The sequence below is a fragment of the Echeneis naucrates genome, chromosome 13 (genome assembly GCF_900963305.1).
Source record: "Echeneis naucrates chromosome 13, fEcheNa1.1, whole genome shotgun sequence".
In the NCBI taxonomy this organism is placed as follows: Eukaryota; Metazoa; Chordata; class Actinopteri; order Carangiformes; family Echeneidae; genus Echeneis; species Echeneis naucrates.
In genome coordinates, this window is record NC_042523.1 from 24,763,404 (window position 1) to 24,775,511 (window position 12,108).

The following is a 12,108-nucleotide window of genomic DNA, read 5'->3' on the forward strand; positions in this document are numbered from 1 at the left end:
TGTTCATCTGCAGGGAAGCTCATGTCTGAGCGCCATGTGTGTCAAATTTAATTTTATTTTTTCGTGTAAAACGAATAAAAAATCTGGAAGCAAAATAGAAAAATAAGGATTTATTTTTAAAAAACTAAACAAAAAACAAACTTAAACTTTATTGTTTTCCCAAAAGTGACTAAGATGAAGTCAAATTAAAGAGAAGATGTTGTTTGATGTGACATATCTGAGTTTTAATAGTTCATTAGTTTTTATGTCGTTCTTTGGTTTTAATTAGTTTCTAAAGTTGTTTTGCTCATTTAGTTTACTTTTTATTGATTTCAGTGTCGGTTCTAATTTTTGTGGTGAACATTCAATAAGTTCAAAAAAGGTTTGTTTCTCTAAAAATGAGATAATGAATGTTGTTGTTCAGCACCTGTAGAAGAAGCTGGATATTAATTTAGTGAAGAGGAAAATGTGCTGAATGTTCAGAATCAATCAGCTCACATCTGCCCAAAATTTAATAATAACAACTTTTATATTTCCTTTGGGTTTATTTTTGTTACCTTTGAAAAAGCACAATGAAGTTTTTTTATTTTTTCTTCCTTCTTTTTTTAATAAAGGCTCATTTTTATTGTAATTCCAGTTAACGAACATGCCATTGTTGCGTTATTTCTAGTTGAGGAGAACAACTTGTGCTTCTCCACAAACAGACAGCAGCAGTCATAGTCTTTTGGAAACACGTCAGATTATTAAAACGGCAAATTCATCACTTTATTGATTTATTCTCTGTAAACACGAGCTGAATCATCACAGTCTGTAGACGCCGTCATATTTTTAGTACCGCTGTCGTCCTCCGTGTGGAGCTGTGAGGTCAGGATTCCCAGCAGAGGGAGGAGCTGACACAAACACACACACACACAGGATTGTAAAGCCTGAGTTGTGCGAAGGCTTTGCCCTGATACAAATCTAACAACAGAGACGGAGCGGGGTAATTTCTCCTCTTTTTTTTCCCCTTTTTTTATGAATGGTCACTTCCTCCAGCTAAAATAACTCACAGCCCTCGTTTTGAGTTTGTGTGTTTGTTTTTTGTTTTTTTTTTAAGAGGCAGTTTGAAAAGTTTTCTGTTGAGTACAGAAACCCTTTTTTATTGTTGTGGTTAGAAGATAGAGAAAGAACTGAAAACCCTTTTTTTTAAATTTTACATTCAGATTTCTCTTACATGCTTTTTAGAAATCAATAGTTTTTTGTCATAATTTTTTTACCCAAAGCAGAAATTGTTCTCTTAATGTAACTCATTAATGTTCTTTATCAGATTTAAATCCATGAAGTAGGAAATAGCTTCTCTAGGAGGAGCAGATGTTCTTTTAAAGGCCTTTCCCCCCCCCAACCTGCCGTACGGTCGGAGGATCAGGCTCTCTCCATCGCTCCCTCCGTTTGATTTAACGGCGGCGTGCCATCAAAGGTGAGCTGGCGTTAGCTGCAGTCGGCAGAGCAGCCTGATTCTGATTCCAGCCCGGCTCGGCTCGAGTCGGTGAACGGAGAGAGAGCTCAGCGCAGAAACCACACGGCAATCGAACAAGCTGTTTACCCTGAAAATTAGCCCTCCCCTGTACTTTTAGGGCTTTTAAAGCGACCAAAAATACACACTGCAGGGAAATATGTATCTTGGCTGTTATCCGGGCTCCATCAGGGACTCTGTCCTTTTTATACATACATATATATTTATATATATAAACGTGAACCCTAATAACTCAATCTCCACAACCACTAAACCCTCTTAACACCGGCCGCTCGCCGCTGCACTCATCATTATTTGATTTGCAAAATTGTAAGGTAGAGATAAAGAAATAAAGCTGGCTTGCCATTACACACAGACGCACTTGTGGCTTTCAGCTTATTGCCTGCCATGTGAAAAGTGCACACTCTGAAAAGCCAAAGCCTCCCATTGTCACACAACCAATGGACTTACCCCCCTACACACGCACACACACACACACACACACACACACACAGTGGATCTTCTTATGGATATACCTAAAAAGAGGATCTGTAATTTTTTGTTTTTTTTTTCACTTGCATTGTTTGTGTTGCTGCAGTGTCTCTATTACACCACTGAGTATAAAACCTCACACCCCCTGATCTGCTTTCAGCTGGAGGGGAAATATGGAGGTGGCTTTTTTTTTTGAGGGGGTGTCTGACACCCTGAGGTTAAAATTTGGAGCCCCCCCAAACTGGAACCAGTGACCTATAAATGTAATACATATTTCACATTTTTATGGCTGGAAGAATCTTGGACCATGAAATTGGACTTTACAATCCCCCCCCACTTTGGTTTCATTCACACCCTCATCATGCTTTAAATTCTTCATAAATTGTTTATCAATTAAGAATTTTATTGCACCTGCATGTTGATTTTTTTTTTTTTTTTTTTTTCAATGAAAATTTAAATTTAGTGAAAGAAAATTTATGGATAATAGAAAGTGATGATATTTTTATATTTCACTGATTTAAATGATGATTTAAAGAAACAAAACAAAGTTGTCTCATATCCCGAAAAGAAACCTCATCCATCTTTACTGTGAAACTTCCTGTTTACTCTCATCAAGTCTAAATGTCTTTGACACTGTGTTTATTTAGACTGGGATGCTGTCAAAACCGAGCCGGCTGAACTGGGATCAAAGCCCCGGCCTGGTCCAACGCACCACGGCTGAGCTCAGCCACGATGTCAATCAATCTGCATTAGATCAGGGCCTTTTTTAGAGGGAGCCGTCAAATTAGGTGTGTGTGTGCGTGCAGATGGAAGAAGGCTGCTGTGATGAAATAGTTAAGAAAATAAAACCCTCTTGTTTCTAACCTGCAGAGCCGAGCGTGACAGACGGCGGCCCGTGTCATTATCTCCTCTGATTGTTTCCTGTCAGGACACGCACACACACTATGACAGACATTTAAAAAATAAAACGTCAGAGTGTCCTAAATTATAATCATGTTCAATATTTAACATTAGTTAGAAATTTAGCTAAATTAATTTCCTCAGTTTTGTTGCTGAAGAAGAAAATTATTTTGCACTCGTTTGCAGAAAAAAAACCTGGAAATATACTCATAAATTTCAGATTCTAATTATATTTTTACTCTTTAATCCTCCGAGTAGGTGAAATAATTCTGAATAAAAGCTTTATTTGATTTCATCACATTTAACAGGAGATTTAAACTAAACACATAAAAAAATCTGTGAAATGACACAACACACACACACCTCAGGCAATTATCTCACACTTAAAAAAATAAAGATTGGTCATGTGACGGCGTTGTCTTGGCGACCATCTCCTCTAATCATGCCCATAAATGGGCCTCGTCTCTTCCTGAGTACATGCATGTTATTAAATGCTGCTCCCTTAACTTCCTGTCGTCAGGCCTCCAGAAAACATCCTGAACACAACGAGCTGTCTGCTGCTCGTTATAATATTACCTTTATTCAGCCGAGTCTACCTCAGTGGTGTCTCTGTTAATTAGATCTTAATTGAATCCATCAGAAATCAGATGGTTTTGGTTTAAATTAGATTTTCTTCCTTCACTTTAATCTGACATTTTAAACTCTTGAATGTAATTTCCTAAATTTAATTTAAAAATAAAAGCAGAATCAGTCTGACAGTGTAAAACAATAAAACATCTTCAGATTCTGCAGTTTTTTTATTTATTTATTGTCATTGTGTTCAGTCAGTGATGTTCCTCAAACATCTGCTGCTCGCTCGCTCTCTCTAAAATGGTTAGGAAACACACTCTCTCTCGTTTCACCCCCTCCTGCTTTCCCAAACATCCAGTCATTGGCCATAACCCCCGTCCCTCTTTACTGTGAGGTACGAGCTCCTTGACCCAAATCAGATGATGGCTACACACACACACACACACATATGGTTGGAGTGTGGGTGTCATCTGATCCAGTGGAGCTGTCTGACCCCCCCCCACCTTCTTCTTGCTGGCGACTCAGTCCTGTCTGATGAAGCCTTGTAAATACTGACATGTTGTAAACTTGTAGATCTGATTTCAGTGTGTGTTTGTGTGTGTGCGTGTGTGTGTGTGTTTTCTCATGATTATGTTTGGTTGTGTGTCAGTTTTGTGTTGTGTGTTGTGTGTTTTTTTTTCTGTGTGTAGACATGTTCTGCTTCTGTATTTTTTTCCTCTTGGCTGCTGTTTTCCTCCTCATTACAACGCACACACACATACACACACAGACACACACAGCTCAGAGGTTGATGGCCATATACAGCTCGTTACACACCAACATCTTCTTCTTCCTTTTTTTTTACTCTAAAGTTTTATGTTGAAATTAGAAGAATCATGTTCTGGGAATTTATTTTGGCTGTTGTCAGGCCTTTTTTTTTTTAGCTCCTCGACATGAGAAACATCAATAAAAACGTGAACGCAGAACCTTCAAAAAATGTTCCCAAATAGGGGCGGTTAATAAAAAGCCCCCCGTTAGCAGTAGATGTGGGAGTGGGGGACCGGGCAGGAAGCCATTTTCACACAGGCCGTCCCGACCTCCGCTCCCAACTCTGACTGAAAATAGCAGAAGAGCCAGATCGCTGCACCAAAGAGAAAAGAGTGGTAGTTGGGGAGTTGGTGGGGATGGGAGTGGGGGGTGGGGGGGCAGTGAGACACCCCCATCCGTTTGCCACTGGATTACCTGAGAGAGAAAGAATAAAGGCGGGAGGAGGGGAAAGAAAAGAGCTGATGGCTTTTCCACGTCTTCCGATTCCTGTGCGACAGTAAATCTTGTGAAGTTTATTTTCTTTGCAGCATCTGTGTTTTATAAGGGCTCTTTTAATTTGTTTTTACTCTGTCCGGGGGGGGCTCCCTGCCCCCCCACCCCCGCCTTTGTGTTTGACCCTTTTTAGCCTCCTCACTGTCTTCCTCTCTCTCTGCTCGTCCTGTTGAAGTGACTGTTTTAATAACGACACTTCAGGGACGTCGGACGGCAGAGTAACTTTCTCTTCCTCTCAAAGAAAAGACGACCGTCCCCTCCCTCTCTCCTCTCCCATTCTTTAATCCCTCCCTCTTTAAACATGTCTGGGAAACTTGGACTCTGAAGGAATGAGTGGAGGGAGGCAGGGAACTGATTAGTCTGTCGGTAAATCAACTTTACCATTAATTAAAAAAAAAAAAAAAAAAGCATAACGTAAATGAGGACGTCACACTGAAATATTCATGTTTTAGTTATGAAAGTTAGGTTTCATTGACACATAATAAAAACGTGTGCTGAGTGATTATTCTCTGCAGCAGCTAACGTGACTTTTGGGCACTTTCAGTTTATTCTGACTAATTTCCAGGGTGTGTGTACTAATTAATAGCTGTTCAGCTCTTTTATCATCAGTGCTCTAACAGGAAATGATGGAGTAATAAGTATTGGAGCAAAAAACACCCATCCTTTTTTTTATTGAAGATTTATTTACAGCAAGTTGGGCTCTTAGGGACTCTCATGTGTTTGGGTCGTTTCTGTCTTTATCTGATCAGGAGTTCTGCTCATTAAAGATGAAAAATCAGCTCCAAATATCAGATTGTCTTTATTCTGTCAACACAATAAACTCAGAAACATTCAGGACTGATCCAGAGAATCTGATTGGCTGTGACATCACCCACCGGAGCCAATAGGAGCGTCTGATGTAGAGACGTGACTGTAGATGTCACTATCAAAGATGGAGGATGAGGATGGACGGATAAACACACAGAAGGAGTCGGACTGATCCAGATCTGATCAGTTTAAGGAGGAAACAGGAAGAGCCAACAGGAGGAATAAGAGCTCTGAAGACCAGCTGATGGTTGGAAGAGTTCCCACTTTTCAAACCTGTTTTGTTGATGTTGTTCTAAAACGTTGCAGACATTAATCAGCTGCTGACAGAAAGAGGTTTTATGTTTTCATGCCTTGAAAACAGGAAGTCGGCAGCAGAAATCTCCTCTTCTGTCCTTGTTTCTGTCTCTGAAACTCATCTCACAGTTCCTGGATCGTCCTCAGGTTCAGGTCACCTCTTCTTCCCAGAGCATCGCTCAATGTGTCACCTGCTAATCCCCCCCGCCTGTTTTCCTTTCCTCCCCACACCACGTCTGATTTGAATTGTTCTGCCAAAGACGACATCTCGGTGTCTGTGTGGACACACAGAGTCTTCAGAGCTTGTCCTCTCGCACGTCTGCTTCTCGCTGGAAGCCGCCTGCTTGTATTGGATGCAAATTGGGTATTAAGAGAGGGGAGAGAAACATGAGAGAGCGTGACATGGGGAGGCTGAGGAGAGAGGAATAAAGCCAAGGATAGACAGAGAAAGGCTCAATGTGAGGAGAGGATGCAAATGCTGTTGAGACAGAGAGAGACGGACGGACGGATGGACGGATGGATGGATTAGGGAGGAAGAGCGATGAGGGTTAGGTGGCAGTGTGAGTTTTTGGTGGAGTCAGAGTTTTTTCTCTTGACGACAGCGACGGCTGGATTTGCATTGATGGATCTTCTTTCCATGGGGATGTCATGTATCAGTGCCCGGGCACATCACGCCTCAGTCATTAATCAAATCAAAGCCTCTGTCTGGAGCTGTTTGTCCGCCAGACGCTTCTCATCTGTCCTCCTCCTCTCTCTCTCTGTCTTTCACCTTGCTCAGCCTTTTCCTCAAAATCTGTCTGATTTCTTTGTTTAGGATTATAGATTGTTGTTGAAGAACCAAAAAGTCTGTGCAGTTGTTTTTCAGCAGATGATTCAAAAATGAAACCAAAAACTCCAACATGAAAGAAGACAATGTTTAGAAATTAGTTTTCAGCCCCGACACACACACAGAAAGTTTTTTTTTTTTTTTTTTTTTTTTTCATGGCTATCTTTGTGAAACTGCAGACACATGCACAGGCCAGATTTCTGCAGACACGCCCTTAAATCAGTCGTTTGCATGTGTTTGCTCCACCACTCTGTTTATGAAAATAACAGCAAAGAAATTCAGTTTGACAGAAGTGAGTTGTACCTGCTGCTGTCAGTCACTGATGGACCCTTCAGTCCAGAGTCTCTGACAGAATAAAGACAATCAGATATTTGGAGCTGATGTTTCATCATTACTGAGCAGAACTCCTGATCAGATAAAGACAGAAACGACCCAAACACATGAGAGGAACTTTTCTTTGGAGAAGGTGTTTTTAGTTTCTGTCCCTCAGACAGAATCTGTTTAAACTGAAAACTAAAATCTTTTTTATTATTATTTCTGATTCTGCTCTTAACAGTCAACCTTTAAAGGTGTTTTTAAGCTGAGAAATAACAATCACATTCATTGTATTTCTGTTCTGTCCAACTGATTTGAGCTTTTAAGGGAAAAAATGAGGCAACAAGTTGGAGACAGAAACTTGGAATGTAACTGTTCTGTTTCTGAGCAGATCAAAAACACTTTAAATATCAGTACATGGACGTGACAGAGGCCAAACTTCAGTGATCGATGCCACCCCCGCCCTTCCTCCTCGTACTGTTTTTCACGTCGGCCGTCCATCAAGAGCGCGTTGACACAAACACGCACTCACTACAAACGGCTCAGACATCAGTTCTGTCTCGTCACGTATCGTTTTCTGCCGGGACGTGAGCTCCGACACGTTTCACACCAACTCGTCTTCGCCGTCTGGGGGTTGACAGTTTGGCCCCCCCGGCCCCTGAGTGACAGCACGATGTGACCGTCTGGTCAACAGTGATGATCTCGGTCCGGTCACACCTGTTCCACCGTCCACACTCGGGCTGATGGGAACTTTTGGGAGCTGCGTTTTTGTAATGAAGGTGCTGTATAAATAAAGTTGAGCTGAAGATGTCAAATTCAGCGACACCCCTATCTTCACTTCTCACCCCCCCCTCACTCATGGAAGCCTGAAGCACCATTACAGTCTTTCAGGCTGCTTCCTGTACAGAGTGTTTTATTTTTTTATTCTCCGTCTGCACAAAAGGCGGCTGGCCGAGCTCTCGGGGTGGAGGGCTTTCAGGAGAGACGTCTGTTGGTCCGACAAGAGACGAGCAGAAGGAAATAAAGGACAGGTTTGTGTAATGCCCCCCACCCCCCATCACCACGCCCCCGAAGGTCACGCGGCATTGTTGGCCTGCAGAGGCCTAAGAGACGGACCACAAAGCCGAGGTTTGGCAGGACTAATGAAACTCAGAGCTCCACGTTAATGATCTAACAGACTGGACCAAAACACTCAGCCGTCTCTTTCCGCTCGCATTCAGCCTCCTCTTGATCGCTCCTTCCAAATAATGACGGGCCGCTCTCCTCCTCCGCCGCCATTGTAACCTTTGATGTGCGCCTTGTTTTCTTTGTCCCGGCGCCCCCCCCCTCCTTTTCATTCCTTTATGTTACGCGGCTGTCACTCATCTATTAAGGCAACAAATGAAAGAAGGAAAACATTCAGAGGAGTGTTTTGTGGGGCATGCACAGGTTTGCTCTTTATTTCTTTTGAAAGCACTTGAACTTGGAATTTTAGTCGGCCTGCCGTTGAATTAGCAGGATCCATTTTTTATTGTGGCCGTTGTCAGTGGATTGCAAACATATTTGTTTTATTATCCACATTTCTATTCCCCCAGAGTTAAATGTTTATGTTTCCTCTTTGTATTAACACACATTTTTTTTCTCCTGTTTGGAAGCAAAGTTTCTCATTATTATTATTTCTGGGTTCAGAAATAGGCCTCTCTGAGGTCTGAGCCCGGACAATAGAGGTAAACGGGGCTCTGTTGAACTGGAATAAATGCAGCGTAAACATCCCAAAAGCCAACAAATAAAAGCTAAACTAACTGTGTTTTTCCTTCAGGTTCAGTGGCAGGAAGATTCTGAGATTCCTTTCACAGCATGTCAGGACTGTGTGAAATCTTATTTCATCGGGCGTAGAAGTGTACGTCATGAGCTGGCCCTCACTCAGGATTGGTGTAAATTCAGGAAAATTGGTGCACAAACCCTCACTCTAACAGGACGTCAGCCATTTTGTGATTTTTAGCTGATTTTGGCCATTTCTAGCCCCGTTCTTTAACAAACTCCTCCTACAGCTTTCAGGTCATCGTCTCAAGACCACAAAGACATAAAATGATCAAAATGCGAGTTTTGATGCTTCGCCATAAAAAGGAAGTCTTCACGACTCCAGCATACAGAGTCCAGTCAGGTCCAGCGTCCCGCTGTGAGCACGACTGTGTTAATAATGAGTCGGCGTTAGAGCGCCACCTACTGGACACAGGAAGTTCATCCAAATGACTTCACATTCACTCTGTATCGTATCAAGACCTTGACGATGAGAACCCCCAACATCTTTTTGTTTATTGTGTGTTATTGCAGGACGTTTTGTGGCACCAATACGCCATAAGACAGCAAATTCGTCTTCTCTCTGGGGAACATCAGGCACTATTCACTGGAAAGACTTCGATGAAGAATAATCGTGTGTGTGTCTGTCTGTGTGTTTTCAGCCAAACTGAGCAACCAGGATTTGTACAACAACTTCACCAACAACAACATGGGGAACCCGCGGCTGTCTCCGCTGCCCAGCCTCACCGTGGTGCTGCCTTTGGCCCAGATCAAGCAGCCGATGACTCTGGGAACCATCACCAAACGATCCGGGTAGGTAACACCTCCACCTGTGTTTCAAAGAAATGACTCAGAGCGGAGGGAGTGAAGAGCAAATAGATACAATCTTATTTTAAATGTCCACCTCCTTGTTGCTGTTATCATCATAAACGGCCCCCCTTTTTCCACCAGGAGCTGTTGACAAACGAACACACATCTAATCAGTCAGTTAATTAAATAAAAGGCAGGTTTGGGTGGTGAAGGGTTAATCTCCGTCTCCTTGGATTTACATTTTGTTGGTAGTCGAGGGAAATCGAAGCTTGAATTCAGTGTCTGATTTTCTGCCGTTGTCCATCAGTCCGACTGTGAAAACACTGCTTGGCGTCCACACTCACACGTCCATCCGATGCTCTCGGACGTCTTTTGTCTCAGGCCACCACCATTTTTGCATAAACTGATGAAGCAAAACACCGGCGGCCACTTCGCATCATCAGCTGGTGCCAAAAATAATCAATCAATCGGATTTATGGGGCATTAAATGCAGCGTGTACCTGTTGGGCTTTGAGACAAAAGCTCAGCTGTCTCTGTCCTCTGTCTGACCTCTGGCCTCTGTCTCTGTCTTCTGTCTCTGTCTCTGTCTCTGTCTTCTGTCACTCTCTCTCTGTCCCTGACCTCTGGCCTCTGTCTCTGTCTTCTGTCGCTCTCTGTCTGTCCTCTGTCCTCTGTCTTCTGTCTGATCTCTGTCTCTGTCCCTATCCTCTGTCTCTTTCTTCTGCCGCTCTCTGTCTGTCCTCTGTCCTCTGTCTCTGTCCCTGTCTTCTGCCGCTCTCTGTCTGTCCTCTGTCCTCTGTCCCTGACCTCTGACCTCTGTCTCTGTCTGTCTCTTTGTTTTTCTCACTTGGATGTTGGCCATACATTGAAATGATGTAGTTTTAAGACCATCAGTAACTACAGGCCTTTAGCTAAGTGTATTTACATACAGTACAGGTGGCTCCACAAATATGGAGAGATTTTAATATTTTCATTTAAATGTAATTTTCATGCCCTGTTTGAATGGGAAATGCTATAATGATTCAAGCAGATGGCGAGGGATTTATTTCCCCGTGATATTTGATAAGTCAGCTTTGAGGATGAAAATAGAGACCTGGTCCTGTGGTCAAAGTAAACATCAGGCCAATTTCCAAATCATTAAGGTGACAATTTGGCTTGTAAACTTTGTTATTCCTGCTTTGGTATATTTATGATGATGTCCTGGTCCTGGTGGTTTGCACCTGGTTTTGCAGTTGTAATATTTAACGTCACACCATGCAGAGGCCTCTCAAAATAAATGAGACGGATTTGAGCCTGATCTGATCAGAAATCTGTCAGACACACTCTTGTTGTATTTGTGTAAAATAATCAGTTGTTCATGTTTTCTTTCTTTAGTTCTATTTCTGCTGTCGTGTGCAGCATCTTTCAACTTTTCAGTCAGTGAAATATAAAAGTTTTTCTTTTTAAATTGGGGAGTAAAAATGAAGTTCATCCTGAATTTTTAAACTTCATAGTCAAATAAATGAATGTATTAGTATTTCTCTAACGGCCCCCACTGAATCTCTGAATCTGAATTAGTCACAAAGATGTTTCTAATATTTTTATGTCAGGGAGGGAATAACAACAACAACCACCACCAGTTTGTTCCAAATAAATCAGTTTAGTTTAGTTTTCGTCAATACTCTTTTCAATCTGATTATTATTCTTAATATTCTAACTGGAGCTGCAGGAACTTCTTTCAACGGTGGATTAATTCACATCTGATGGATCGTCCTTCATGTCGTCTGTTCTGGTTTTATGGTCAGGTGACCTCTGTCTGACGCCGTTATGTGACAATGAATGCTGTTTGGGGTTTGGATCCTTCAGAGGACCTGGCCTATGGAGGTCTGGTCGACTGTGTAGGGACTTCCTGAGGATTTGCGGTCCAGGTTTCAGCGGTCCGTTTGGTGAAACCCAACACTGATGTTTAACAGTTTGGTCACCGGCACTCTGCTGGTGTTTTTTTTTTTTTTGCCGCCACATTATTTTCATCAGAGACACAATGAATCTTGGGAAATGATCCAGTCTGGACACTCAGACTGGGACTCTGAAGGATGACACCCTGAACCAGGACACAGATAAAGTCTCCACTGACCTCCTTCCTGTTTTTTATTATTATTATTATTATTATTATTATTATTTACTAAGCACCATCCCATTGTCGTAACCATGGCGACCAGTGTCCACCATTCTTCAGGACAAACTTTTGGATGTTTCTCTAAATCTGACTGAGTAGATTTCAGCCCTTCACCAGATGTTTGTTGTTGTTGTTGTTATTGTAACCACGGCGACAAAGGTCTGGTCCATTTCCATCGATTGGGGGACACGAAGTATCAGAGCAAGGGAGAACAAATGAAAAACCTTCTGACAGGGAGGTATTATGGGATGGCACCTCAGACCTCCTGAACAGCTGCAGCAGCTCCGCAGGTCGACGTCTGGCCTGCTGGCCGCTTCGCTCCGCCGCTTGTCCAGTCCAGAGGCGACGCCAGCTTTAATGCAACAGGACATGCAGCTGTGCGGCCTGCTC

At 42.5% G+C, this 12,108-nt stretch overlaps 1 protein-coding gene across 1 annotated transcript in view; it reads left to right on the forward strand.

The window, feature by feature from the left end:
• bcas3 (BCAS3 microtubule associated cell migration factor) overlaps window positions 1-12,108 on the forward strand; it is a 226,006-nt gene that overhangs the window by 61,261 nt on the left and 152,637 nt on the right. Inside the window, exon 16 of the mRNA XM_029518420.1 lies at window positions 9,416-9,566. Within this exon, the coding sequence (XP_029374280.1) occupies window positions 9,416-9,566 (151 nt within the window). The remainder of the gene's footprint in view (window positions 1-9,415; window positions 9,567-12,108) is intronic.